Here is a 27,360-nt window from a genome sequence, read left to right on the forward strand (position 1 = left end):
CTCTGTTTATCACTTTGATGGAGTGTTGTGTTTGAACCTACCTTCCATCTAATCTAATACAGTTCAATGCATTAATTTTAATTTTATATTTTAATTAAGCTTTAATATTTTGATTGGTTGTTAGTTGTAAGTTTTTCATTGACGGCTAGTGTACTATAATTATTTTATTTTGAGAGTTTTTAATTAGTTTTATCATTTTTATTTAAATTCTATTTAGATTTCTAATTTTTTAATTGAAATTTAAACTTATAGATTTAGTTCATGTTTTATTTCATTATTTTTATTCATAGAAGGTTCCACGGACAATGGACTATATAATAAAAATAGTCATCTCCTTACATTTATTATAAAAATAAAAACTTACCAACTCAAGATTTATATCTCTTTGCTCTAGCCACTTAAGCTAGGTCTCAAATGTATCTTTTATTTTGTTATTTATAGGCGGCTATTAGAAAACATTTAATAAATTACTATCTATCAACCTTCTTTAAAAAATTTAAAACTTTATGTGGAGAGCTATCAAAAATAAGCTCCTACCAACTATAAGAAAGTTTAATTTATTTTTTGGTTTAGCTTTATCAAATTTTTAATTAAAATAAAATAAAAATTAATAGTTGAATAATATAAAAGTAAAGATTCCAATAACTTAAAAATATTATTTTTTATTATTATATGGCATGTAAGAGTGATTTTTATTTGAAGTCAATATATAAATTACAAATAATAAAAAAATAAATATGTAAATAAATATTTTATTTTAATATTAAATGATTAATATTTTATTTTTATTATTTAAAATTATTGTATATATATATTAATTATTTATCACTTTTGTACAGAGGTGGTATATGTGCGTCTCCTACATGTGAGATTACCCTGAGGCATTTTGCCACTTTTATGCACGTTTTTTTTCATTGCTATTGTCCCTGCGGCACGTGCCACATAGATTAATCCGCGGAAATGTCATATGTACCTGCGTGGCGTATGTCATGTAGAGAGGCCAAAAGCCCAGCAGCTCGCGAGCTGTGACTGGTGAGGCCTTGCTGTACCAAACTGCAAAAGCCTTAATAACAGCCTAGCCAATGGCCTTTCTTTCTTCCATTGTTTTTTCTTTATTATTTTTAATATGGAAACGCTTGTTTGTAATTTTCATTCAGCACACACAAATTCATTTATTTCAAGGAAGACCCCTTCTTCTACATTTCTTACTCGCCAGGTCCGCATCAGCTTACCCAGTAATCGGAGCTCCGCCACCTTAACACTGAGGGGAATGGCTGATTCCACCCAAAACCCAGGTAACCCAATAAGATTTGGTACTTACATTTTCTAACCTTTAATTGATAAGTAACATTTAAGTATTGACAATTCATAATTCTTTTTCAATCTTTTTTTCTGTTTTTAAGTTCTTAAGCAGCAGAAGGTTATAATACCAAACAAGCATGGCGAAAAAATCGTGGGTTTATTACACGATACTGGATCTAAGGAGATTGTTGTCTTATGCCATGGCTTCCGTTCCACAAAGGTAAATCTTGACTTTGTTCGTGTTGCAGTTAGTGCAGTGTAGTTCATATTTTCTGTTGTTGGATATGGATATTGGTAAATGCTCATAATAAAACCGATTTACCTTTTCTCTTTTTAACAGGAACAAGAGACTATGGTGAACCTTGCTGTTGCATTAGAAAATGAAGGAATTAGTGCTTTCCGTTTTGACTTTGCTGGAAATGGGTAGGCTGTTATTGGATTTTTTTCATTGTGCATATCACTTTTATAATGCTTCCACGACAATTCATTATAATATTAAGCTTAACAAAAAGCCATCTTTTCTATGCATTGTATTGCAGTGACAATTAAATAGTGACTTTCGATTTACTGAAGTTTTATTTGAAGAGACAATGGACTTCGAATTATATATATTGCACACACGGTTTACTCCAGGAAATTGACGTTTATTCTGTCGGTTCCAACTTTATTTGCACGGTCTTGTGTTGATCTTTTAGTGATGCGATCTTTCCAGAGAAAGTGAAGGTTCATTTGCATATGGTAACTACTGGAAAGAGGCTGATGATATTCGTGCTGTAATTGAACACTTCTCCGGAGCAAACCGTGTCACAAGTGTGATTCTTGGCCATAGTAAAGGTGCGTATGGTTATTCCCAAAATAAAAAATGATTGTCAGGATAATTTTGTTTTCTTGTCTTCTTGGTGAGACATTTCTTTCTATAAATTTTCCCTTCTTGTGGGATTGAAGAAACTCAGCTTAGTGGTCTTGCTTCTAGTTTATAGCTTTGTCCGTCTCACATTTCCTTTCAGCATCCAGTTTGAAAACCCTGCAGTCTGCTATTATAGTTTGAAGTTGTGTCCTTATTTTGCTAATGTATTCGCAGGAGGTGATGATGTGCTCCTATATGCCTCAAAATATCATGATATCGGTGCAGTTGTCAATATTTCCGGTCGTTATGATCTCAATAAAGGGATTGAGGAACGATTTGGGAAAGACTTCATGGAAAAAATTAAGCAAGATGGATTCTTTGATGTAAAGAACAAAGCAGGTGATTCTTTCTTGTCCAAATGTGTGTAAATTCATAAAGAGCTGGGTGAGGAGTGGGAGGCAAGGTCAGGAAAGATTTTTTTTTTTAAAGGAAAAAAAAAAAAGAGTGGGCAAGTTCATCTGTTGTATTTGCCGGCAGATTCATTGAATTGATATCCTCTATTTTGCGCACAAGACACTAAGGTTATTATGGATGCTTGTCTGGCACTTTTCTATTGCAGGAACTATTATTTATCGGATTACGCTGGAAAGTTTGATGGATCGCCTCAACACAGATGTACATAAAGCTTGTCTTCAGATTGATAAAGAGTGCAGGTGAGCAGTATCCTAGCATTTCTTTTTCTTGACCAAGTTTACATCATGTCGCAAATTTAGTTCTTTATTCTTAAGGTTGACAGAGAAAGATAAAGCAGTAGGATGTCTTGATGATTCCTGTTCTTGTAACTTGTAATTGTTGCTTTGCATGACAAACGTGAAAGAGCTAATGTTTGCATTTTGACTATTCCGAGCACTGAATCACTTCTTAGTTGGTTGTTTTCTCTTTAATCTGTATTTTTAATTCATTTATGAACAGTTTTAAATGCATTGCCTACAGGTGCTTTTTTGTGACTGAATTGATATTCCATGTACAGGGTCTTCACTGTCCATGGATCTGCTGATGAAATCATTCCTGTGGAAGATGCATTAGAATTTGACAAGATCATACCTAATCACAAATTACAAATCATAGAAGGAGCTAATCATTCATACACGTCACACCAAGCTGAGTTAACATCTGCTGTTCTGAATTTTATAAAAGAAATCTTGCAGTAGGACAAGGGTACCCCCAGCTAGGTATTTACAGCTGATGATATGTATTCAGAGACTGGCGAAACCTACATTCTATAACTGAGAAATGTTTGTAGTTAGAAAATGTAATTGATGACAAGTATTGTTGTAAGCAGGTTGCACATGGTAGAACCTAGCATGTAATAAGAATTGTTGAAGTCATGATGCACTCAGTTTAATTTGAAATTAGAAGTAAGACTGTATGGCATTAAAATTACAGGTTGGTTGCATTTGTCATTCAGAATGCCTGTATATAATTTGTCCGGAGAAATATTTTATAACTCTAGAATGCAATCCAATAAAAACAACCTGGTGTTTAGGCATTTTCAACTTCTAGTTGATGCATGGTGAAACGGTGTGGTTTCCTTGTATACTAAATTTAGATGCTACTACGTTCTTCCAGCCAGGAAGAGCTAAACATCATTCCAAGTAATAAATTATTGCAGAATCCATTTATTTACAGAGACATTACATTTATGCAAGCAGCTGTAACTTAAAAAGCTGTTGAAAAGTCATCCTTTTAACTGACAGAAGCAAAGAAGCTAATGCTTACATGGTCAAACATCCCCAGAGCATATTAAATTAACTTGAAAGATCTCTACTCTCCAGTAATTATACTTGATATCCTGTAAATGTCCAAGAGCATGAAAATGCAATTTTAGGTCACAGTATTATCTAGTCCGGTGATGCATTGGCAAGTTGGAATCGATCTTTCCCAGCATCTAAGATGTATGATGTAAAAATAACTGGCCTTCTTTGAATCATGTTCTAGTTCTGGTAATAGGTATTCTCGTTGATACGAGATATGCCTCTTCCCCTCCCTGGAACAAATAACAGCAATTAAAATCTATCTTGGCATGCAAAATGGCCCAAAGATTCTTTCTGGTAAGGATGCTACCTTCTGTGGAAATTCCAGAAATTAAAATTTTAGGTAAATGGCAGATCTAAAAACCGTTTTAAACATTTACAAGGAAAAACTCATATTGAGAGCAAGCACCATAATTTCTTTAGCACAATGGAAATAGTTATATCAAAATCTAGCATAACTTTAAAGGATGATACTCTGTTGTCCGCTTTTTTTTTCTTATAGACAAAGAATCACGGCTGATGGTGCCGAAGTAGCAAATAGCAAGTAAAACTACCAAAAACTGCTTAGTGTTATGCTCAGGTTGAAAGAATCAAAAATCAAAATGACTCACAGAAGAGGAGGCATGGTATATCAATTATCCAAAAATTTGGACACTCACTTACCTCTTCAACATCACTGTCAGAAATAGAAGAATCATCCAACCTTGAGCTCATTTTATCGACATCAATCTCCTTACCAGATTCCATGTCTTCCTGAAATTAGTAAGAAAAAAAATTGACAAAGTTAGCTCTTAAGTTTTGGAAAATCACCAATTTAATGCAGAAATGCAGTTTCATACTAATTCCAACTTCAGTAGCTCAATTCTCTCCTGCAAGTCTGAGATATGATGCTTTAGTGCCTGCAGAAGGAATAAATTAGATAGCAACAAAGATTACATCCCCTTTTGCCAAAAAACAGAAAAAACCATGAAGACAAACAGAAGTCTATAGTACTCTTACCTCACGTCTCTGAAGTTCAATTGACCTGACTAATGCCTGTCGTTTTGTCAATAAATTTTTGGGCCTCATTACCTCTGGATGTAGATAATTCTTTCCACGGTATACAATGATTGCATAGCCTTTAGTTGTTCGTTCTATAGATACTAATACTCCACCACTCTCAGCTTCCAAAGAAATCGCAATGTGCTTGACTTGTGCAAAGCTTTTTCCTCTCACAATCACCTTTACCAATTCACGATATTTCCAGTGCAAGTGCATGTTTTCTATGGTACCATCATAAACCCCTCTCTTTCCTGGAAAAGAAACCAAAAGGATATTTAACTCCTTCCCGTAGAATCATTAATTCCAGAATCAAATTGGTCAAAATTTACCTAGGAACAAATAGGGCTTCATGCTCAGACCAATCTTGCGAAACAAGAATCTTTCTTCGTCACTTATAGTTTCTAAATCAGTTGGGAGGCCTGATGGATCTAGATGTTCATGTACCTTTGCTAAAGCTTTCTCCGCTTTTCTGAGTTTCCCTTTTGCCTAAGACAATTTCAAATTATCCAAGAAGTTATAAAGTGCTAAAGAGGTATGTGTCTAAGAATATTTGCACTAAATTAAGATAGCATATTCATAACTTACAAGAGCTAGTTTATTCTCGAGATGTTTGACTAATGAAGCGCGTTTAGCTAAAACTGCTTCTCTCAGCATTTCATCTATATCTGGACTACCTCTTTGGTCCCTCCAGTGAGAGGTTGCTGCTACAGTTTCAGCAAGAGTTCCAGCAACCAATGGAACTTTAGAAGTTTTGGCACTTGACTCAACAGAAGCCAAGGCCATCTGCCGAGCTTGCTCTTCCTCATCTTGTTTAAGATAAGTTAATTTCTTCCTTTCTTTCAGAGTCTTCACAATAGCAGGTGGCAAGAAATCATTCCCCCTGTAAAATACAATATACTCCTTGTTTCTAGAAAGTAGTATTCCACCTGTTAATACCTGTGTGCAAGAAATACAGCTCTTGTTATGGGGGAGGATTAATGCTAGAGATGGATATCCACAATCTAACATGATAAATAAGTAGTTGGCAACTAGAACAGAGCAGAGTGGCCATCAGACTTAAACTCTGATGGAATAAAATGCATAGAAGACCATCCCCAGTAAGAACTCAAAACATATCTTGAGCAACAGAAATATTTAGTTTTCAGATCTACACTTATTCTGTCTGCGGAAATAGAAAAAAAAATGAAAAGGAAAGATTTTCCGCAGGAAAATGTGTTCATAAGTTTTTATAAACTGCAATATTTGCATAACAATTCTGTCCTCAGTGCACTTAACAAAAGAAGAGGACAATTTACATCTTAAGATTTGAGAAGACTGTATAAAGTAATTCAAATATTAAAACCACCTTCACATTGGAACTTGAATGACCTTTTGAAATGCTAACTTTTGTTCCACGCATGAGACATGAAATTAAAATATCTGAGTGTTCTAGGATGATGATTAGTTACTCAAACTGGAATATGATGGGTGGAGAAATCCAGGATAAACTTAAGAAAAAAAGTAGTGCCCACCGCTATAAATGATAATAGATTTAATAACTTCTCTTCCTAAGGAAACAAAGAAAAATTCAGATGACTGAGACTGACTTTGCTTCGGAGTACGAAAAGCTAAAAAGGACATATCAATTAAACTCCACTTGATATTCTCAAGCATGGTAAAACCCAAACCATAGACTCCACATTCAAGAAGGACGACTGTCCATTTGTGTCTCACCTTGAGCTCTTCGGCCATTCTCTCATTACGTGTATTCTGCACACCACGTTTTATGGCTATTTTTACAATAGCACTTCTTTCCCATAGTTTCACTATAGCTTTAGCCAGACCTTGCAGTTGTCTGTTCCTTCCTACAAAAATAATTAAATATTAAGTATTTCACAAAACATGCTTCTATAAATATGAACATAATCATGTCAGTTATAGCATACCAAGGGCAAAATGAGGAGGCACTGTTCTTGCAAGCCTACGGAAAATCGTCATCTCCTTGTCTGTTAAACAATGTCTTACCCCATAAGGAAGAAGTCTGAATGGAGGTTTATATCCAGGATCCACTGCAAGAAGCAAATCTGCATCAACAGGCAATGGCTCACGGCCACACCAGTCTTCAAACCTGGGACCCAGCTCATCCAAGAACTGGTTTAGTTCAGTGAAGTCTGTGAGTTCTTCTCGAGATAAATCCTTCAAATACTTTGCACGATCAGGTATATATGATTCTGTAGTTCCAATGAAGTGCTTTACTCCTATATTGAGTGTAGCATTACTTGTCACTTCTTCTGGATGTGCCAAAATTTCCTTACCAGCCTCATCTTGCTTGGAAAATGACCGCACACAATGTAATTTGTACGAAATTCCTCTGTACAACACCACTGAACTCCCTGACCTCCATATAACCAAACCCCCAGTTCTATTCTGACACAGGAAATTATTCAATTAATATAAGATGCTATTAGACTTTGTGGTTACTACACAAATATTCTGGATATATGCTCAACAACTATGAGTCTTCGAAACCATGCTTTTTTTCCATCTAAAACAGGTTCATGTGCTAAATTCAATCAAGAACAAACAAACAAATGACCTGATTTTCTTTAAGCTACAAAGTCCCTGGCATAGTCTTATATATAACTAGCAATTACAATAAAATTAAAGAGTGCACAATTACTGACCTCTAAAATCTCATGCGTCCTTCTCATGTTAAATGAAAGAGGCTCTTCAAACTTCAACTTCACCACTTCATCAAGCCTCCACTTCTCATGAACTGCATCCACCAAATCCTGATTAATGCCTGCAGCCCCCACTTTAATCCTCTCATACATCCTCAAGGCAACATTCCTCAGCCTCTTCAACTCATGTTCAGGCAACATTCTCTCAGCCAACTCTGTATTGCTTCTCTTCCCCCTCAAATAGCCTTCCACAGACTCCATTACCCTCTCTTTCTCCCAGGGCAATTCAATTGAACTGCTATTATCATCATAAGAAACCTGAACCCCGTATCCTCCGTTGGCCCCAAAAGGTTTCTCATTTATATAAGATGGACTTTTAGAGTACTTAGCTCTTGCTATTTCGTTATCCCTTTTTAACTCGACTGAAAAGCCACCAACTTGAACTTTAGCTTCCTTAAATTTCTTATCATAATTAACTTCTTTAACTAACCTTTCTGCATTATCAACATGTAAAATATTATCCTCTTTCTTAAATTTGTCATTACAAGTAACTTCCTTTTCCAAGTTTTCCACTATATCAACAACAGTGTGTACATCGTTTTGTACAACATTTTCTCCAATTTTAGGCCGAGAAGAGAAATGGTTTTTTTTGGGTCTTGTTCCATGTACCCAAGGAGCTGTAGTTAAATGATTTGGTAAAGAAACACTCACTGAATCATCATCAATGGAAGATGGGTTGGCATCAATTTCAGCTTTAGATAAAGTAACCCCAGAAATCTCACACCTTTCTATTTCTTCCTCGTCATTTTTCCCTTGTCCTTGATGTTCTTGTTGTTGTTCTGGTTCTTGCCATGGAAACGTGTCTCTTGTTGAAGGGACTTTGAGAGACCATTTATCACGAATTTGTTCAAAAAAGCTAGGCCTTGGCTTTCTTTTGGTCTTTGTGGCACTAACTTGAATTGAGCGACTATAAGAGCAATTTGTTTCAAAGTTGAAAGCTTTAAATGGAGAATGAGATCGGGCTTGCAGGAAAAGGGGGTATCGAGAAGAAGAAGAAGAAGTGGAAAGCGTGAGCGCCATATCCATGGCTACTGCCAGTAACAGCAACAGCGTTTTGAGGCCTTGAGCATGTGATGCAATAATAGCAGCGTTTAACAAGAGGCCCATTTTTTGTTATTTTGACAATTGATCAGGCCCATAATATATACTATGCTAGATTGGTATTTGAGCTCAGTTGACCCTCTTAAGGTTACCAGATGACAATATCTTCGAGTCTTGGACCAAATAATAATTTTATAGGTTTAAGTCGGATCAATTTTGGGTTAGGTGTGTTACTTCAGAAGAATTGTTATGGAAATCTTATTTGAAACATAAATGGAAAGATTTAGGTAGATTGCAAAAGGAACAAGTCTACTTGGTGCTATTATACTTAATAAGGTTCATATCCTATTTCACTCTTTGCTACTTCACTAGCTGGTTATCTTCCGCTAGCTGCTTGGCGAACATTCTGCTGTATTTGTACAAGTCGGGACACAATCCCATGTTGCTAAAAGTAAGAGCTTTTGTTATGTTTTATAAATAAACACTTGTAATTAGGCTTATAAACAGCTCAAAAATGTTTTGGGAATCACACGCCAAAATATCAGTTTTATTGTAATTGGCTGCATTTTTTTCAGTACTTTATGCACGCCCAGAATTTTTAGTTTCAAACGGTAAGAGCTAGAAAGTAAATCTCAAAGGAAGTGGGTTCGAAGGAACAGCTCGCAAGCTAGCTGGAAGCAATTCCTTTCTGAAAATGCCACTGCAACTTTATTGTTTTGTTTTTGTTCAACTTTGATTGAGAATATCTGGTATAGAAGCACAAAACAAAGAGAGAAATGGATGTTTCAGTAATCCCATCACCAATATATATATATATATATATATATATATAGAGAGAGAGAGAGAGAGATAGAGATAGAGAGTATTATATATATATATATATATAGAGAGAGAGAGAGAGAGATAGAGAGTATTTTGAATAGATTATTACTCCACGTTCTTGATATCTTTTCTTTATTATATATGCCAAAAGGTCATAGCTAACAAGCTAGTATTCTAGGAGCTTCAATGGCTATAAAAAATAGAAGATGGATAGTAGTAGGGATAATGAGAAGTGAGAAATGATGAGGAGGGAGGCTACTTTCTTTGTCTCCTACTCGCCTGCAAGCTGCAACTAAAGATGCCAACATTCTGTACGCCTTATCAATTTTACCATGGCCCCATCTTCATCTTGAGGCCGCAAAGCAACCCAAATTCTGCCTTATTATTCTTCTTTCTCTCTTCATTGTTCATTCATAACTACTTTCTATCATTCTCATCATTTTAGCATATTAGGTTTGTTTTCACTTTGCAGCTAAGATGCCTCTCTTTCCCCCCACATGTGGGGATACTGCTATGATACTGTTCCTATATATATATATATGGTTTTCGCCTTTTCTTTCTTTTTCTTTTTTCTTTTTTAATGCGGCACTGTGGTATGAGTAATTCAGTTTTCTTGCAATGAGCTAAAACCCATTTCTATCTTCATAATTGCATATCGCAGTCCAGAGCTTTTCTTTTTTCTTCTTTTTGGTGCTTTCACTTCTATGTCTATAGTACTTGAAAACACACTATGCTTGAACTATTATAATGGCATGAGGTGTCAAGAAATTTACATACCAAATTGTAGTAAGGTGTAATAACCAAAACTAATATGAAATATTTAACTCTAGTTTCATCATAGTCAACATAAGACTAGGAAAAAAAAAGGATTTCTTTAAGCAATTTTGATTGGAATGAAGTAAATCAAGTTGGAAAAATAAAATCTTGTTTATATTTACAGGCGAATCCTTGAGAAATAGCTTCAAAATAACTTTCTAATTTGGGGATTCCTTCAGTACTATGGTAATTCCTGCCAACTTCTAGTAACAGTTCTGTATTTGCTCCTCTAGCCTCTCGCTAACATTAATTACCTCCCCCCCCCCCCCCAAAAAAAAAAAAAATTAATAATAATAATTATGAAATACAAGAACTAACTGACTAAGCCAGTAATTAGAATGTCAATTGAAAATTCTCTGGCCTGGCGACAGCATCCTTTTTGGATCAAATTTAGCTTTCCTCTCTACGAAAGTTCTCCATTTGGATCCAAAATGGTCGGTCCATTCTTCTTTAGTTGTGTAATGGGGAAAATACTGCTTAACTTTAATCCCAGCTTTATCACAGTAGTTTAACAAATCTTTATTCTGATCATCATATGTCTGCCAGTCATCAAACCCACTTGAATGCAAGAATCCTACAGTGTAGAAAACATCCTCATCTGGTATCACTGCTGAAGTACGATCATCCCATCTACAAATTTGATTTTCATTTAGTTAATCAGAACCATATACATATGTATGTCTTTACTTAATTTTGTGAAACAAGAAATTACTTAACAAAAAGAAAAACAAAAGTAAGTAGTACATTGACTTACTTGTTTCTGTTCATGGGGTAAACAAGGACGGGTCCTGTAGTAACATTTCGTTTAAGTACAATGTCCCGGAAAACACCTGAATTGAAGTCAGAGATACTAGATTTTGGCAAAAATAGATTTAGCCATGGATGAGGAACGTCCCAAAGTCCTTGTGATTGAAGCTTTATCTCTCCACTTCTTACTCTATCTAAAAAATCAACATAAGGCACATCTTTCTCAAACATAAATCCGTCGGCGAAGCTTAACCCTTTGAACATTAGTTGAAGTTCCTATAATACATTTAAGAAAACAATAATTAATTAATATCCAGAAATTAGAAAACAATAATTATGATCAAGAGCGATAACTAATTAAGAATAGATAAATGTACGTACCATCGACATAGAATGTTGGGTGGCATCATCATAATACTTGGCTACTTCTAGACAGTAGATGATGCCATGTTGGGTTACTAGGGACATTATTCTGGGAATATCAGAAGAAGGGAAAAAGGAGGATCTCCAATTATTTGGAGGACCTTGGTTCATAAGAAGTGAACCTTCCACATAATCCAGTGCATTGCTTTGTTTCCTTCCATTGATTGAGATTAAACATTCTTGGTCTTTGGTGAATTCGGAGAAATCACTGTAAAGCATCCGTACCCATTTAACCTGAAAATCAAGAAACAAAAATACAGGACAGCGCGATGAGTTTACGGTACAGAATGAAACAAAGTAATTAAAATATATTATATAATTGGTAAACTTTCCAAAACTGAATGTTCTTTTGTACTGTATCTGTGTAATTGTAGGACTTTTTCCATGTTTTATAAAGTAGAATTGCTACAATATACAAAATCATACCTTCTTTGGTGCTGGCTCTAAAGCTATTCTAGCTCTGGTTATAATCCCAAACTGTCCCAAGCCTCCAAGAACAGCATAAAATAGATCAGAATTCCTGTGCCCAGAGCAAGTCACAAGCTCCCCTCTTCCTGGGTAAAAAAAAAAAAAAAAAAATAGGAAAGAAAGAAATGATAAATCTCATGTGTCAACCCTAAAATAACTGCATGCATGCAAACTTCTAAAAGGAAAAGAAAGTGCCGTTCACACATTACATAGTCCTTTTCAATTAATTAATTAATTTGATGTTTCACATGCTACTCTGCTAGAGAAAAATAATAATACTGAAATGAAACACTGGACCTATAACCAAAAGAAATGGACCAATTTGCCAAATCAATAATGCAATAATTCAGTAATATTAATGACCATAAATAACTAAATCACAAAGTGATTTCATTGTCTTGAAAATTCAAGTCCATGTTGCCTATGGGAACACAACTATGAATAACTTAACTTAGCATATAATAAGAGACAATTTCACACTGTGGGACCAAATTGGAGGAGTAACTTTTTTATTTGTTACATTTCTAAAACATTAATAAATGCCATGAGAATGACTTAAACTGAATGTTTCGCAACCACCACTATCACCGCCATCGCCACCGCCGTATTGTGTAAATAAAAATGTGAAGAAAAGGAAGAAAAAAAAAACACTAACTTCAGAGAATTATTCCTTGTTTATGTTTTATAACGCTCACCTGTGACAACATCCATTTCATAAACGTTGCTGATCTGAGGACCGTATCGAAAACTTTGTCCACTAATTCCAGCATTCGATAGTGTTCCTCCAACGGTGAGATACAGATAATCTGTCCATGAAACTGGTGCAAGACCATGTTCAATAGTAGCATTTAACACATCAATCCATAGTTGCTCACCTCCAACATCTGCATAAAAACCCAATAAAGGGTCTTTCGAGACTGTAACTCCCCCATTAGTCTTTTCTATGATACTTCTTAAATGCATCATATCTACTACTACCCCATCAGGAGCCATAGCCTGTCCATTGATAGAGTGGCTGCGGCCTCTGGCAGATACAGTTAAAGGAGCAGAATAATTGTAGGCAAAGTTTATTAGACTAACAATGTCTTGTACAGAAGATGGATAAAGAACTGCTGCTGGTTTTTTATGAACAAGGTTACCGTAATCGCTAGAGGCTGATTTAATGGAGGAAGGGTCGGTGTGGATTCGTTCTGCAAAATCAAGGGTCAGGAGTTTAGGTGGTAGCAAAGTTGTCAAGGGCTTTACCTTTCCTACTGTAGACACTAAACGGGTTATAAATAATATGACTATGAAATAAGCTGGAAATGCATAATTCTCTGCCATTTTTGTCTTTTTTTCTTTCTTTTTGGTTGCTTTCTTGATCAAGAAAGAAAGAAAGGAAGGAAAGGAGAAGGAGAAGCGGTGGCGGTGGTTGTGGTTGTGGTGATCGGAGATGAAAGAGAGATGCCGGTAGGTGTGCATATTTATAGATAGAAAACGAGAGAGAAGGAGAGAGGAAAACTTTTGCATGAAAATGATATGGAAATCTAGAGCTGCAGAGAAGAAAATCTTTAGGGGGTTCAGTAAACGACACCGTATTGAAGGATGCATAATTTGTCGAAGATATGCTAGGACAAGAAATTAGATTCATATTCATAAGTAACTCGTGTCCTCGTGGCTATGGCAATCAAAGGAAAAATCTTTTCTAAAAAAAAGATAAATAAATAAGTAAAAGAAAAGGAAGTATTACGTGTTTCTTTTGTTTTGTAATCATCATGATGATGATTCCAACCCACCCACAGCTTTGTTTCAATATTCTTGTAGGTCTACTTTGCTAAAGAGGCCAAACCAGATTGATTTGAACCGTTAGATATGCAATCTTATGGTCAAGATATGGTCAAGTTTGGTCCTGTTATATATACCCAATTTCCAATTTTACGTTTTTTCTTTTTTCTTTGGCATAGATAATAAGAAGTTTCATCATGGGCAACCCTCTTCCCTGAAATAGGATGAATGGTGGTCAAGATTAGGTAATCATCAAAAGGATCTTTAAGATTTTCCTTGAGGTTTCGGAAGAATTCTAATGAATCAAGGAATTGTCTTGGATATGAGATTCATTTTTTTTCTTTTATGGATGTGAAATTTGATTATAATTGAATATATTGAAAACATCAGATTGGTACTTTCTCCATTCTAAGATTTTGTTTGCTCATATCCAAGGCTACATATAATTGGTTAAAGTCAAAAGAAAAAAACACAAATCCGAAACATAATTACCTGGCCTATGTTTGTCTCATTAAATTTCTGTTAATTTCAATGGAGCAATTAGGATGTTTCCATGGCCTTTTCATCATTACTGCTTTAGGAAATATTAACTTCAATTAATATTTATATATGTTCGTCATTGTCACACTTTTAAGTACTCTGCCATGGTCTAATCCAAGCTTTTAAGATCTGCCCAGGAAAAGCTAAACAGAGATTTATATTAATGGACGACTTGATTAACAAGATAAAATTCTTATTTAGCAACTTGCTTCCTTAAAGAAATTGCATTTGCCTCTCAGAAGGAAAAAAAGAAAAAGAAGAAAATATTATACGACAACAGCATGCCATGCACACGAGGAAAGAAATTGGACCAACTGGCAACTTGGGTGCGTTCCTAGCTATATAGAGCTTGTATAAAATTCTTGCAACACACATTTTATAATAATTATGTGTCAAAGAATGAAAACCATATGATAATTAAATTATTTATATGTTTATATGATATGTTGTTGTCTTCCATTTTTTTTCAAAAAATGCTATAGGAACCCTATGATTTTATATTTAATGGTCCTAAGAGAATAATATTGGCAGGAAATCAATATGTTTAAATTTATATGATTCAAAGAGTAATCTTTGACCTAAAGATCTTATGGGTGTGAGACCTATCAGATAACAGCAGCCCTTAACCAGTACGATATGAATCCTCTTATTTCAAGTCCAAATGAAAACAATATAATTATGCATATTGTAATCTTTAACATTCTAGTGTATCATGCTGGCTATTTAATCTATAATAGCTCTCTGGACCCTAATGAAGCTAGAGACTAATTAATAATTGGTTTAGCTGAATGATTTAAATAGTAGCCAAAAGGTTACAAGGCTACGCATTCTTTCTTTCTAATAATGAATATTTTTGGATTCCAACTTGATCTATATATTACATGTAAAATAACATCAAGAAACTTAATGAAAACAACTAAGCATGCTTCCCCACATGCCACAATAGTGTTAGTTAGGTCTTTATACCTACCAATATAATTTATATATATAGAGAGAGAGAGAGAGAACTTCAATGAGAAAATGAATAGTGACACTGTATATTCCTTAAGATTACATAGTTCAAAAGAAAAACACATTTTTTTTAATTTTCGGGTGAAGAATAATTGCTATAGTAAGGCAGCAATTACGATTGGTATGTGCATAAAAGTAAGACATGCATAAAGTATAAAATTTGCAAGGGGCTATACATATGTCTTTCGATTGAAAAACAATGCGTAGCTTAGGCATGATGTTGTTGGTTTAGCAAGTTCAATTGTACCTTTCCTTGTGTACATCATGGCAGTGTCTGTGTGGTGTCTTGAAAATCAAAGGCCTAACCATGGTTTAATACTTTTGAAAAAACTATTAATTTCTAGCCATAATGTTGTTCGACTGATGTTTACACTTGCTGCACCTTTGCTTGGCACACCAAAATATTAAATACATTGCATGTTTTAAAAGAAATAAAGGTATTATGCTTTTATTATTCGCTCTAACCTCATGACATTTTCTTTTTTACATTGATCATGATACTAAATTTTTACTAGATCTCATCAACTTATCAAAAATGGAATGAAGAATATGGTCTGAACATAGAGATTCTACTGTAAATGTTTGTCAAAAGTGGATGTAGCTAGTAATAATAGAATTGTTTTTTTTGGTTAAATGTAGTATGTGCTTCTTCATGATGAACACTAGTATTGAAAGAGAAAAAGAAAGGGAGGCCCCTCGTGCAGAAAAACATGGGTAGGGACCTTGTGGGGAGAGGCTACAAGCAAAGATACTCAAAATCTTTATGGGGATCGAAGCCAGCCCACAAGATCACGTGGTCCAAAACCACCACCACCGCCATCACCACCACTCTACCCCCACCACCAGCACCACCATCATCCACACCATACACAGCAAAAAGGAAAAATAAAAATAAAGAAGAAGAAGAGAGATAAAGAAAATCTTTGTGTCATGATCTTTGATTATTATTGCTCACGTACTGCAATTATATCCACTCATGCGTGCATGAAAAGGAAGGTATCATCTAACATTATAAATAAAGTGCAAAGTGCAAACAACAACAAAGAACTTGCTTCTCTCGTTTTTGTCCATCTCTACCACAACTGCTTTTAAAATATATAAATATTAATATAAATATAATTACATTACAACCAAAGTACGTGTCTGAATAATTAGACTGGTTATGTTCCTCTTCAACAACAAGACGAATTGTTAGTTCGATCTCAACTCTCAAGTATAAGAACATGTCCTTCATAAATTGTTGTAAGATTTTGGATTCTTGTGCCTTTTTATTTGTCCTCTTCATGCACATTATTTAATATAATATATTCATCTTTGTGATCTTATGGTGTATTTATATTTTTATATTCTAAATAAAAACATTTCTAATTTGCGGTAGAACTATAATAAAATTCTCTGCTTAAAAATATATATCTATAGATTAGATAGTTCAGTACAGTTTTCTTATGGATTAGTATCCAAAAGTTCTATAAATTTTATTTTATTTATTTTTTATATGCAGTGAGGATTCTTTATATGAAGAATCAATTTCATTTCACATTGGACCATTAATAATTAAGTGGCCTAATATTACGACTATAAAGTAATGGTTGGTAAAGTCTAGCTTCTGGCTTCAAATGCTTGGTTTCATTCATAGCACCATTGGAATTTACGTGTAAATTGATATGATGATAATGTCAGTGAAAGAAAAGGGTTCTCCCATGATATATTCGTGTAAAATGTGTTAAACTTGGCTTAAAGACTGCACCTGCACCTATAAACAAAGCCACTTGTACACCGAGACTCATAAGGTATACACAGTAAAGTCTTATGGAACTATATTCAACATCAAAATGGCGGTAATGAGATAGTTAAACTATATATAATATAACTGAGACAGGCTAGAGCATTTTGCATGATTTCCAATTTTTTTCTTAAGAAAAAGAAAGAGTTAAAGGGGGTGGCTGGTGGTGGGCAGTGGAAAGGGAGGTGCCTAATTTGAGAAAAAATATTGACAAAAATGGGCCAGCTTACCGAGGCTACGAGGACTCATGGATTGACACTGTCTGTACTCTAGGGTGCCTTACAGACAGAGATTTCAAGCAGGCAAGATGGAGGATTCGTCCTGTAAATGGGGAATGGACCCGCCACCTCCTTCTATAAGGCGCGTGTTTACCAAATCCCTCGAGTAAAAAAGGTCCATGCATATTTCCCTTTATTTATTTTCTTTTTCTTCCCTTTACAACCTAGCTAGGTTATGTGTGTGCCTTATTGTTCTTGTTAGCTGCCTTTTCTTTCTTCTTCTTCTTCTTCTTCTTACTCCTTTTTGCCAAAACTAGAGAGTTGTCACAGTTAAAAGGAGATCATGGGCAGTTATGGGGCCACGTACGGCTGTATACAGCCATAGCCTAATGCCATTGGCAAGGGGCTATGCTTATGTGCCTTCGGGCTTCACGTTAAGCAAATTCTACAGACTCCACTTTTCTTTCGCATTTTTGAGGCGATAGTTTAGAGATTAATTACCTGTTGTGTTTCTTAGTATTGCTTATCCGAAAATTAAAAGAAAGAAAAAGAAGAGACGCAACCATCAATTTGCGCACTCAACTTGTTTCAAGAGATCAAATAGGTTGATTACTCTAATAAATAGACTTAATATTATTATTTTAAGGCCACATCACTCCGAACTTGAGCTATAAGTAGTATGCTTCAAAACATGTTAATGTAATTAAAATTAAAACTAAAAATTATTTCTTGATTTATATATTTATATAATTATCCTTTTAGAAACTATATATATATTATTTAATTATCGTTAAACTAATAACCCTATTAGCAGCAGGGTCATCATGACCACCATAATATTTGTTTAGAACATTATCAGAATAATATTTGGTTTGTAGCGGTCAGGAGCAACAGTGAGAATGAAAGAAGTTTTTTTTTTTATTTAGACGTTTTTTTCTCATATAGTGATAGTGATTATTATTTATTAAATATTTAATCCACCTCATTTTACAGGAAACTGCAGAATAAACACCAATTTTGTTCAGAACAGGAAATCATTTAGCTCGATAACAGAAGTTATGTGTTTATTTGCTCAAACAATTCCAACTTCAGTTTTGTTAGTATTTAAGCTTAGATAATGGTATATTATAGCTTAACTAAAGTTCTCAATTCTAATCTGTTGCGTAAAAATTTTTAAAAAAATATTTTATCGTCCGTAAAAATTTTATTCAACACACTTTAAATTAAATATATATATATATATAAATTATTCCTTTGTCCTTTCTTTTATTCTCCTAAAAAAATAAAATGAAAGATATAAGAATCTATATATAGATGATTCGATCAAACATGTGTCAAGCTCAAATGCGACAGGACATTTGTGGAAACTAAAGCACACAGCCTAATTCTAGCTTAGATAGAATCACATTCGTAGTTGTATCACATAATTAAACAACATTTTTATTTGGTTGAATGATATATGAATCCGAGAATTCAATATGGCCAAGTTGCTGACCCGTTTCTAATGTCCATAATAGAAGGGTATTTGATTGATTGTGTTTGTGAAATAATTTAAAGATCAGTGATTCTCAAATTCTATCGAGAACACATAAACTCCACTTTATTATATCGGATCAAACCATTACGAGCCATATGAACATTGTTTCAGGCCCTTTCTAAAAAGGGTGATGAGAAAGTACAAGAAAATAGAGAAGGTCGAAATCAAGAAAATGCTAGACATGTGAAAGAATAAAAAAGCTAGTTTCTTTCATGTCCTTCGACTTGCAATATAGATACACATACATCACATGCTTCAATATTATCGATAGACCATATATAGTGGCATTGTCTAGTCATTCAATCAGAGTTTAGTGAGTGGTAGTGAGTACAGAGAGAAGTAGGGTTGAGTTCGCTTTGCCACGAAAGAATGGACGCCTTCCAAGTGAAAGTAACTTTGGCCATTAGATACCCTGACTAGGGTTGGGGTTGGGGGGGGGGGGGGGGGGGGGGGGGGGGGGGGGGGCCTGGGGCTCCTTATTTGGCCATTCAGTCTTTCCAATGCGATTGCTTCCTTTTTAATTACAATCTATTTTTAATTTCTACTACACTTGTACCAAGTACCATCTTCTGTTGAATTGTGCCACAGTTGCTCAGATTTAGCCCCATGGGTAATCGTACTCTTCTTTGTTGTTTTCTTCCCTTTTCCTGCCCAAAGTATCTAGGGTCTGCGATTCATGATTTTATGTCTTAGGAGAGAGGACTTTCAAGTCTTTTATATAAGCATGTAAGAAAGAGAAATGGGAAAAAAATAATGAATATATTCATCTCCTATAATAGACAAATATACTTGGCACAATGATGCAGATTGCTTTTATTTTTCATTTTGTAGGGAAAGGCTTCCATACTTAGTTGATCACCCTAGCTTGCTTTTCTTCTTTTTTCTCTCGTTTTCTTAATATGGTTGACAGCTAAATTGCAAATATCAATGACAAAATTAAGCCTCATTAATTTGCAAAAGGAGGCAATTTGCAAACAAGTTGTCTCCTATCTCAAATAAACAGTAAAGTTACTAAACAGTAAAACTTCTACTGTCAAAATTAGAGTATGGGATCCAGCTAATTTCTCTTTCCATGATCCTTCAAAGCTTCAACTTTTCAAACAAACAGCTTCGTAGCTCGACCTGATTAATAAGTCCCACATACTTCCAAACCAGTGATTTCTTGAAGAAATTTCCTATAGATCTCCTTTGTCATCACTTGCCTCGTGCAGGTTTTTCAATAATACATTAATTTGTAGGTGTTGAAACTTGAAAGAGAGAGAACCTGTCAACCTAGATGTCTAATTACCTGCTCCAAAGGGAAACTCATATGAAACAAAGACCTTAATTTAGTTTCAAGTTCATGAAATGACAAAAGCTACGAGAATTATCATTTGAGTAACAATTCTGTTTCTATTAATTTAGATTTTAGCATATGAAATGTATAAATATGCATTTATTGATAATCAATTCTTTTAGGATAGAACGTTTTGAATTAAAATAAAATAATAAAAAATTTGAATGCAGTGTTTGAATTTTTTTAAATGAAAATAGTATTTCCATTTATAAAGAAAAAATTAAACTAAATCAATTTGATAGATACTGATGAACATATGTTGATTTTTTAAAATTACTTAAAGAAAAATATAAGACAGACATAATTTTGTACTCTTGATCTGCCGTATATCTAATGAAGACACAGGTATCTTCATCATTGAGATCATGATCCATGTTTGGTTAGACATTGTTATAATCTGGCTATAAATATTTTAGGCAAAAACAGAAACCCATCTCAAGGAAAAGAGAAGAAAATAAAATCAATTATTGTCCCAACGCACCTTTAAGATTTTTCTTATCACTACCAACATTAAGGTACATTTGATGCGTTTGTTATTTTATGCCTTTTATATATGATACTTCAAGACACCCTTTCTGACAATATTGTCATTTTAGCATCTTTACTAACAAGCAAAATCTTATTTGGTACGTACTCATGTTTCCTACATCACTAGACAATTAGCCATTTGTTTGAACTCTTGTCATCCATCAACTTCTCATTTTGGGCATATTAGGAGAATCTCTTTAGTTATTAGCTACTATATTGGAAAGTAACAAGTTTAGCTGAAAAATTAATGCATAATTAAGTGGACTAAGAGATTACAACTCTACCATTATAAATTTCTTTTTTTACATTCTGAATTTTCTATTATAATAAAGTAGGGCACATTGTCGTCCCTCGTTTTACTCGAACTTAATAAAAGTTGATACATTTCTTTTTCTAAAACTTAATATATAATAGCTAAACAAAATAAAATGATATGTTCTATAATACATCTCTAAAAGTTTAATTGAGATAAAAGAAAGAAATACAAAGGGTAGAAATAGTCATTGGGGCTCAGAATCATGTCTAATGAATCCAATTACAATTCAACTTAAACAAGGAGGGTACCCAACAAGGACAGTAGACAAAGTCTGTATAAAAGACAAGGCACAGAGGTCTCAAGATATATATGCGATACACCTTCACCTTCAATCAACAATTTGCTTGCCATTCTCTCTAACCTACTATTGACTTTGCCGTTCAACTGAATGACAGAGACAAACGTTTGAACTCTAAACGTTTATTATTCAGAGTAGTTATTAATGTATTAAAATACAAATACGTACAAATTATTGATATGTCTGAATGCGTGCGAATATGTCAAATAAGAATTCAAATTAAACATCTTTGGCAATTAATTCTCTCCTTTTAAGAACTTAAAAATCTATGACCCATGTGAATTAATAAAGATAACTATGACACATACCTAAAAGATCATTGAAAAATAAGAAAGAAAACAAATTTATGAACATGTATTACATGCATTTATGGTCCTAAACTTGTAAACGAAACAGTTCGTCTACAAATTAAATGTCATAAAGAGAAACAAGTATGATGGGAACTCGAAGTATAACAAGGTAAAGCTATCTTAATTAGGACATCTAAGCCATTTCAGAAGAAGAGGAAAGTGAAAGGCACATTCACACGCTAGCTAGCAGAAATACGCAGCCATAATAAGACAAAAGAAAATTCATAAAACGATGAGGAAAATGGTTCGTCTGAACCAGGCAGTTTGGAGATTCCGATGATGATGATGATAAAAAATAAGGTGGATGACAGTGATAGAAAAGTTCGCTTACTAGAAGCTGGCCTTCGGTAATATGCCTAATTGACTTTTTAAAAACCCCCAAATTGATAGCTGGAATAATGGCATAAACAGTGCTTCAAACAACTTGGGATACTGATTACATATATGGTCAGTCTTTTTAATTTTGTGTGTCCAAAAGTTCATGTTTCATGGATATATATATATATATATATATATATATATATATATATATATATACTTCGTTAATCAATGCCAATTTGATGAACCACACCAATTTTGTTAAATAACTAATTTTGGCAGTTTTATTCAAAAATAGCGGCAAGTTTTCCATCGAGTTAAAAAATAAAAAAATCAAATATTGAATTAAAATCTTTCATATATAAATTAAATATAAAAATCATTTTATTTGAGATTAATTGTACATTTATTACCTAAAGTACCGAATACAAATATTCCTTTACAAATTAATAAATTCTGAAATAAAAAGAAAAAAAGAAGATGAATTCCAGTGATAAGTAGATGTCGTGCACGTGCTCCCCTTTACCATTGTTGTATTGTTAAATTTTTCTTGGTCGAACAGACACAAAATCCAAGCGAGAGTGTGTGGAAAACCTGTAATGCCAAAGGATTTCACACTCGGTAAAATCTTTTAGATCCAGCAATTAGGATCCTATTCGTACTGTGTGCTATCACGCTTTCATAATCATTTTTCCTTTTCTTTCAATACCAACTCGGTAACATCTAAATCATAGCCAAAAGAGGACTCAAGAGACCTGAGTATGTTCACCAGTCCCCACTGCCAAAAATAATGTTGTCAACATATGACAAAGCAAGTACAGACACAACAAGCTCCATCTATGAAATCTAACAGTATACGTGATCCAACAAAATTCTTAACACCATTTTGCATCAGCATCTACAATGAAGCAACCATAGGACTTGGAAGAAACAAAATGTGTTATTTATTTCCAGTCCACTGTTTCGGAGAACAGGCTTAATCAAATCCTTGTGGAAATCAACTTGTTCACAACCCACTTAAAACTCCAATAGAACGAACACGAACACGAACACGGTTCACTATGCTGCTAACTTTTGCTACTACATATGTTCAAGATTAAACAGTTCTTCCTTGTTTAATCAAAATCCGCATACACAAAGAATGCTCGGAGAATGGGTCATTTCATAGAAATCTTGGTTTAGGGTACGTTCAGTTCAATTGCAGAACCGCCAACTTCCCCAGGAGATGTGAGACCTTAATAGCAGCTAAATATATGAAGAGCAACTGGAGATGGGATCAGAAGGCATGGAATAAAACTGATGTACTGAATTGGAGCCTTCATTTTTATAGGAAAATTTAAAAACATGTGAATCATATAACTCATTGCCCACACATGGCGCAGGCATAAAAGCATAAAATTCCCAGCAGCAGCAGCTAGATCACCAGGATAAACTACAATGTCTCGCTACTTAATAAGCCTGTTACTCATAGAGAGTTCAACTCAGCAGCTTAAAAAGGAAGAGGAAAGCACGCAATAGACAATGAACCGCCCCTATACAAATTACAGCCATTAATTGTGAACCACTTCCAACCGCAAAAACAAAAGCTACTATCGAATGCAAAGAGCTCAAAGAGTGACAAATTGTTTCACTGCTGATTAGATTTTGTTGAGCAATTCCTTCTCCTTCTTAAGACTGCATTAAGTTCAGAAGTATCATGCCAAGAGAGACACCACACTCCATGTCACTTGTGCGCTCATGATCCAGAATCAAACAGCTGGAACCTTTTTACCATCTTCAATAAAATAAATTGCAGTTTCTGGAACCTGCAAAAAGAAAATATATACAGAATAAGCACCTTAGCGCACTTCAGAAATAACCTATTCAAAAAACTCTGAACAACGACATCCATCTGAACTAATTAAAAGTGCGCCTGAATCATAAGTAGTACAACCGGGCGAATTTTTTATACAATTCAAAAATCTGTCGATTGGTTAAAAGTATGAAACTAGAGCATACAAAAACAAGGGGGTGACAGAAAAGGTAAGATAACACTCTACATTAATATGTGTATTGTATATTGCTGAAACCTTATTGCCTCTGTACAAATAGTTCTCTCCATGCAAAGTCATATTACTAATTTCAATCTTCCCTGTTGCCTTCCCTACAAATGATTCACAGCAGTTATAACTGCAATAAGATCAGGGCATCAAGTCCCTTTCTCAAAGTCGAGCATTCAATCTTACCAATTAGTGAGTGGAGAATCAACATCATGAGAAGGTCATCATTTTGGGCTCCCATAAACATGCACAGCCTAGGATTATAGTTCTCCCATCATAATGGAATAAGAACAAACTGGTGTCATTCAGGATTTCATTAGGGTATATCACTATGCGCATAATTATATGGTAATCTAAAAGATAATTGAAAAATAGCATATCAAAATATTTTAAAAATTCTTTTGGTTTGTAGGCATCAAACGGTAGAAAGTAAGGGTAAGAGAATAATATGGACCGGACCCACCAAAGACCAGTTACTAAAATACAACAGAATAACAACAATCATGACAAAGTAAATAGTGCTTTCTATCAATGCATGGGACAAGCTGGTAACGTGAGCTAGATAAGTGTTAAGACAGAATAGAGATGGAATGAAGCTTCTGCAATGATATCTTATAAATAAACTGAAATACACAAGATATGATTGCAACTGATCAAAGTCATAATGTTCATGCAATTAAAATGAAACCTCACGAGAGCCTCAGAAAGAAGCTAGTGAACTCCCTGGCTTTCATCATATTTCATTGAAGGAAACAAATTGGCCATGAAATTATTATTCAAGAAAAGGAACCAGAAAGAGAAAGAGATGAAATGTTCTGGCCATTTCAGCAAGAAGACAAAAACAAACACAAGCTAGCAAAATTCTAGATTCTGTAAATGCATCTGTTTAAATGCCACCTTTTCCCAATATTTATCTCTTAAGGTTTTAGGTTTGGAAAAGGGCATACTGCAAATGACTTACTAGTATTGTGATAACTTAAATATGGATACATGGAAAACATTGGCGCAATAAATGCCTGGTAATTCATATGTATTCTTCTATTCAAGCATAATTTCTTTCTATATAATGGTATGGTCTACCAATGAGGAAACATAAAAAATATTCCACTTAAAATTATGAGGTAAGAATGTAACCAGAGAACACATAACATTAAAGAGAAAATAGAATGATGGATATTTACATCAGGCCAGGTCTCTGTAATAAAGTCCACAATGTCAAAGGATATGTCTCCTTGCACATCAATCTGCTCCTTCTCAGTAGGACCCTGTACGAATCAGTCAAGGAACATGAGAAACAATCATCATCAGAAACAAAGAAGCACAAACTACCTATAGATTACACACCTTAACAACAGAGGCTCCAGTAGCGAACTTTTTCCCAAGCTTCTTTGATGCATCACTAAGTTTAACACCTAAAGAACAGTTGTCAGAAGCAAGGAAATGATGCTGAGGAGAATTGAACATTTTACAATTGGTAAATAAAAGGATCAAAGCAGGGGAATCTCACCAAAAAGCTCCAGCCCTTTTACAGTGGTGATACATTTTCGCTTGTTACGTGTGACCTTTTCAATAACAACCTCTTGCTTCTCCTGAAAATAATGTTCAATCCACAGAACAATTACATTAATATCAAGTAAAATGTTGAGAACAACAATCATGTGATTGGTTCAATTTTAAATCAAGTGGTACAAGATTCCGGAGTCCTACTTTCTTCTTTATCTTCCCACCAGGAAGACGCTTCACTTCTTCCTTAGGTGCAGAAGTACCCCCTGCAAATGTGATTAGGTTAATAGCATGACATAAGACCACAAAACACATGCATCATCCAAAACTAGGAGAATTTAAAATACTAATTTGATAGTATTGAAAAGAGTTAAAGTTCATGAATCATATCAAGATAACTCCTTAAGGCCTTCTTTAGAATAAATAATATGAAATTGAATTGATTCCTGCAAAATCATGTCAATTTAGATATGATTTCATTTCTTTCAAAATCCCAGTTTTCCTAAAGTTGAAAGAATTAGATTCTAGCAACTATGAGCTTTCCAGACATTAAAATTAACTAAATAGATTTTTTAATTGAAGTTAACTGAACTGCATTCTTGCATTTTTAGACTTTCCAATTCACAGCAATGTATGCTCTTGAATTTGAAAAGCTAAACAATTCATTTTTAGGAAACGATATATCTAAAACATCTAGACTCATACAAGTATCTAAATACATTACATGATCATGTATAAGCCACATAAGGTCACCTGAAGAAGTAGAACCGTCACCGCCGCTAGATGAGATTCCGGTGAATTGTAACTGATCCGCGACTTTATCAGCTTCCTTAGCATTTGCCTCTGTAGGTATAATATAAACAAAAACCTTAATTTCAAAACAACGATAATCTAATAAAGAAATTAGAAAGAAAAAAAAAAAAGGTAATTTAAGATAGAGAGACCTTTGATGAGATCAGGATAAAGGTCAGGAGCATTCTGGATCAGCCACGGTTTGCATTTCTCGAAATCGGGACCGAATTCACAGTACTCTGCCGGTAAACTGCAAACTTGACAATACAGTACTCGGACTGGTTGGGGTTTATCTGCCATTAGATTTCAAGCTCTCTTACGTATCCGGAGTGCGTTCGAGTACTGAGAAAGGTAGCGTTTCGACGACGCTATTGCTGAGAATACGGTGCTGTTGTTATTCCCAGTCTTAAAACACCCCCGATCAATCGATCGATAGATAGAATAATTGAAAACGCAGCGTTTAGAAGATTTTGACGAGGGTTTATTACTATTTCCCAAAAAATGTTTGACACGATTCTTTTTTTTCCAACGACACGAAAAATATCATATGTCGTATTGGCAGAAGGGAAAAACTTTCCGTCGTTTACAAAATATAATGAGAAAATGTCTGAGCCCGGGTTCGAACCGGGGACCTCTAGTGTGTGAGACTAGCGTGATAACCAACTACACCACCCAGACGATCGTGCATAAGAATTTTGTAGTTCAGTAATGAACTCTAATAAAGACAAGAGGAGGCAAGTCGTTATCAAATCTGACTTTGATACAGCTAGTTTTCAGTGTGAAACGAGGGAAAGGAAATTGATAAATAGTACAATGTGTTCATAATATTTATTTTGGAAAATGTAACTTAAAAAAATCCATAGGGCAATATACCAACTAGAACTTCGTCATCTCGCCATTAAGTTATATATACTTTTTAAAATAATTAACTTTGTGCAGCAGATAACTTAAGGTCAAATAATGGCTAGACCTCTTCGCTAAGGGGA

The 27,360-nt window shown here is 34.4% G+C and overlaps 4 protein-coding genes and 1 non-coding gene across 6 annotated transcripts; 1 reads left to right on the forward strand and 4 right to left on the reverse strand.

Annotated features, from left to right (window-relative positions):
• Nucleotides 1-1,105: 1,105 nt before the first annotated feature.
• Nucleotides 1,106-3,592, forward strand: LOC8272558. The gene is made up of 7 exons (XM_015716267.3): nucleotides 1,106-1,295; nucleotides 1,404-1,522; nucleotides 1,643-1,725; nucleotides 2,015-2,136; nucleotides 2,384-2,548; nucleotides 2,769-2,862; nucleotides 3,180-3,592. The coding sequence occupies exons 1-7, from the start codon at nucleotides 1,127-1,129 to the stop codon at nucleotides 3,358-3,360; spliced, it is 933 nt and encodes a 310-aa protein (XP_015571753.2). The 5' UTR covers nucleotides 1,106-1,126; the 3' UTR covers nucleotides 3,361-3,592.
• A 213-nt stretch (nucleotides 3,593-3,805) lies between these two features.
• Nucleotides 3,806-8,846, reverse strand: LOC8272557 (CRM-domain containing factor CFM3, chloroplastic/mitochondrial). 2 transcript variants are annotated; one of them, XM_002514074.4, is made up of 9 exons: nucleotides 7,668-8,846; nucleotides 6,930-7,410; nucleotides 6,718-6,848; nucleotides 5,590-5,940; nucleotides 5,334-5,490; nucleotides 4,963-5,255; nucleotides 4,803-4,862; nucleotides 4,627-4,716; nucleotides 3,806-4,196 (listed from the first exon to the last, which is right to left on the reverse strand). In XM_002514074.4, the coding sequence occupies exons 1-9, from the start codon at nucleotides 8,829-8,831 to the stop codon at nucleotides 4,137-4,139; spliced, it is 2,787 nt and encodes a 928-aa protein (XP_002514120.3). In that variant the 5' UTR covers nucleotides 8,832-8,846; the 3' UTR covers nucleotides 3,806-4,136. The 2 variants fall into 2 exon arrangements, with proteins under 2 accessions (XP_002514120.3, XP_015571752.2); XM_015716266.3 differs by having other exon boundaries at nucleotides 4,135-4,276.
• Nucleotides 8,847-10,495: 1,649 nt separating this feature from the next.
• Nucleotides 10,496-13,621, reverse strand: LOC8272556 (cytokinin dehydrogenase 3). The gene is made up of 5 exons (XM_002514073.4): nucleotides 12,737-13,621; nucleotides 12,000-12,127; nucleotides 11,532-11,807; nucleotides 11,158-11,426; nucleotides 10,496-11,033 (listed from the first exon to the last, which is right to left on the reverse strand). Exons 1-5 carry the CDS (start codon nucleotides 13,548-13,550, stop codon nucleotides 10,745-10,747), a joined length of 1,776 nt encoding a protein of 591 aa, XP_002514119.3. The 5' UTR covers nucleotides 13,551-13,621; the 3' UTR covers nucleotides 10,496-10,744.
• Nucleotides 13,622-23,342: 9,721 nt separating this feature from the next.
• LOC8284863 (translation machinery-associated protein 22) lies at nucleotides 23,343-26,816 on the reverse strand. The gene is made up of 7 exons (XM_002514071.4): nucleotides 26,527-26,816; nucleotides 26,336-26,425; nucleotides 25,787-25,848; nucleotides 25,587-25,668; nucleotides 25,424-25,491; nucleotides 25,261-25,344; nucleotides 23,343-23,845 (listed from the first exon to the last, which is right to left on the reverse strand). Exons 1-7 carry the CDS (start codon nucleotides 26,672-26,674, stop codon nucleotides 23,789-23,791), a joined length of 591 nt encoding a protein of 196 aa, XP_002514117.1. The 5' UTR covers nucleotides 26,675-26,816; the 3' UTR covers nucleotides 23,343-23,788.
• A 162-nt stretch (nucleotides 26,817-26,978) lies between these two features.
• On the reverse strand, nucleotides 26,979-27,052 carry TRNAV-CAC. The gene has a single exon. It is a non-coding gene; the product is annotated as a tRNA-Val (tRNA).
• Between the last annotated feature and the right edge of the window lie 308 nt (nucleotides 27,053-27,360).

This window comes from Ricinus communis, chromosome 3 (genome assembly GCF_019578655.1).
Source record: "Ricinus communis isolate WT05 ecotype wild-type chromosome 3, ASM1957865v1, whole genome shotgun sequence".
NCBI lineage: Eukaryota > Viridiplantae > Streptophyta > Magnoliopsida > Malpighiales > Euphorbiaceae > Ricinus > Ricinus communis.

What these genes read in the sequence shown, in the direction of transcription:
- LOC8272558 (XM_015716267.3), top strand. Translation starts at nt 1,127, where the DNA reads ATGGAAACGCTTGTTTGTAATTTTCATTCAGCACACACAAATTCATTT. An exon ending in ATGGCTTCCGTTCCACAAAG is followed by an intron (nt 1,523 to 1,642) that starts GTAAATCTTGAC and finishes TCTTTTTAACAG; the next exon opens with GAACAAGAGACTATGGTGAA. An exon ending in TGATGTAAAGAACAAAGCAG is followed by an intron (nt 2,549 to 2,768) that starts GTGATTCTTTCT and finishes TTTCTATTGCAG; the next exon opens with GAACTATTATTTATCGGATT.
- LOC8272557 (XM_002514074.4), bottom strand. Translation starts at nt 8,831, where the DNA reads ATGGGCCTCTTGTTAAACGCTGCTATTATTGCATCACATGCTCAAGGC. An exon ending in GGACGCATGAGATTTTAGAG is followed by an intron (nt 7,411 to 7,667) that starts GTCAGTAATTGT and finishes TTCCTGTGTCAG; the next exon opens with AATAGAACTGGGGGTTTGGT. An exon ending in TTGAACTTCAGAGACGTGAG is followed by an intron (nt 4,863 to 4,962) that starts GTAAGAGTACTA and finishes TTCCTTCTGCAG; the next exon opens with GCACTAAAGCATCATATCTC.
- LOC8272556 (XM_002514073.4), bottom strand. Translation starts at nt 13,550, where the DNA reads ATGCAAAAGTTTTCCTCTCTCCTTCTCTCTCGTTTTCTATCTATAAAT. An exon ending in TAGAGCCAGCACCAAAGAAG is followed by an intron (nt 11,808 to 11,999) that starts GTATGATTTTGT and finishes CTTGATTTTCAG; the next exon opens with GTTAAATGGGTACGGATGCT. An exon ending in CCCAACATTCTATGTCGATG is followed by an intron (nt 11,427 to 11,531) that starts GTACGTACATTT and finishes AATGTATTATAG; the next exon opens with GAACTTCAACTAATGTTCAA.
- LOC8284863 (XM_002514071.4), bottom strand. Translation starts at nt 26,674, where the DNA reads ATGGCAGATAAACCCCAACCAGTCCGAGTACTGTATTGTCAAGTTTGC. An exon ending in TTATCCTGATCTCATCAAAG is followed by an intron (nt 26,426 to 26,526) that starts GTCTCTCTATCT and finishes TTATACCTACAG; the next exon opens with AGGCAAATGCTAAGGAAGCT. An exon ending in TTACAGAGACCTGGCCTGAT is followed by an intron (nt 23,846 to 25,260) that starts GTAAATATCCAT and finishes TTCTTTTTGCAG; the next exon opens with GTTCCAGAAACTGCAATTTA.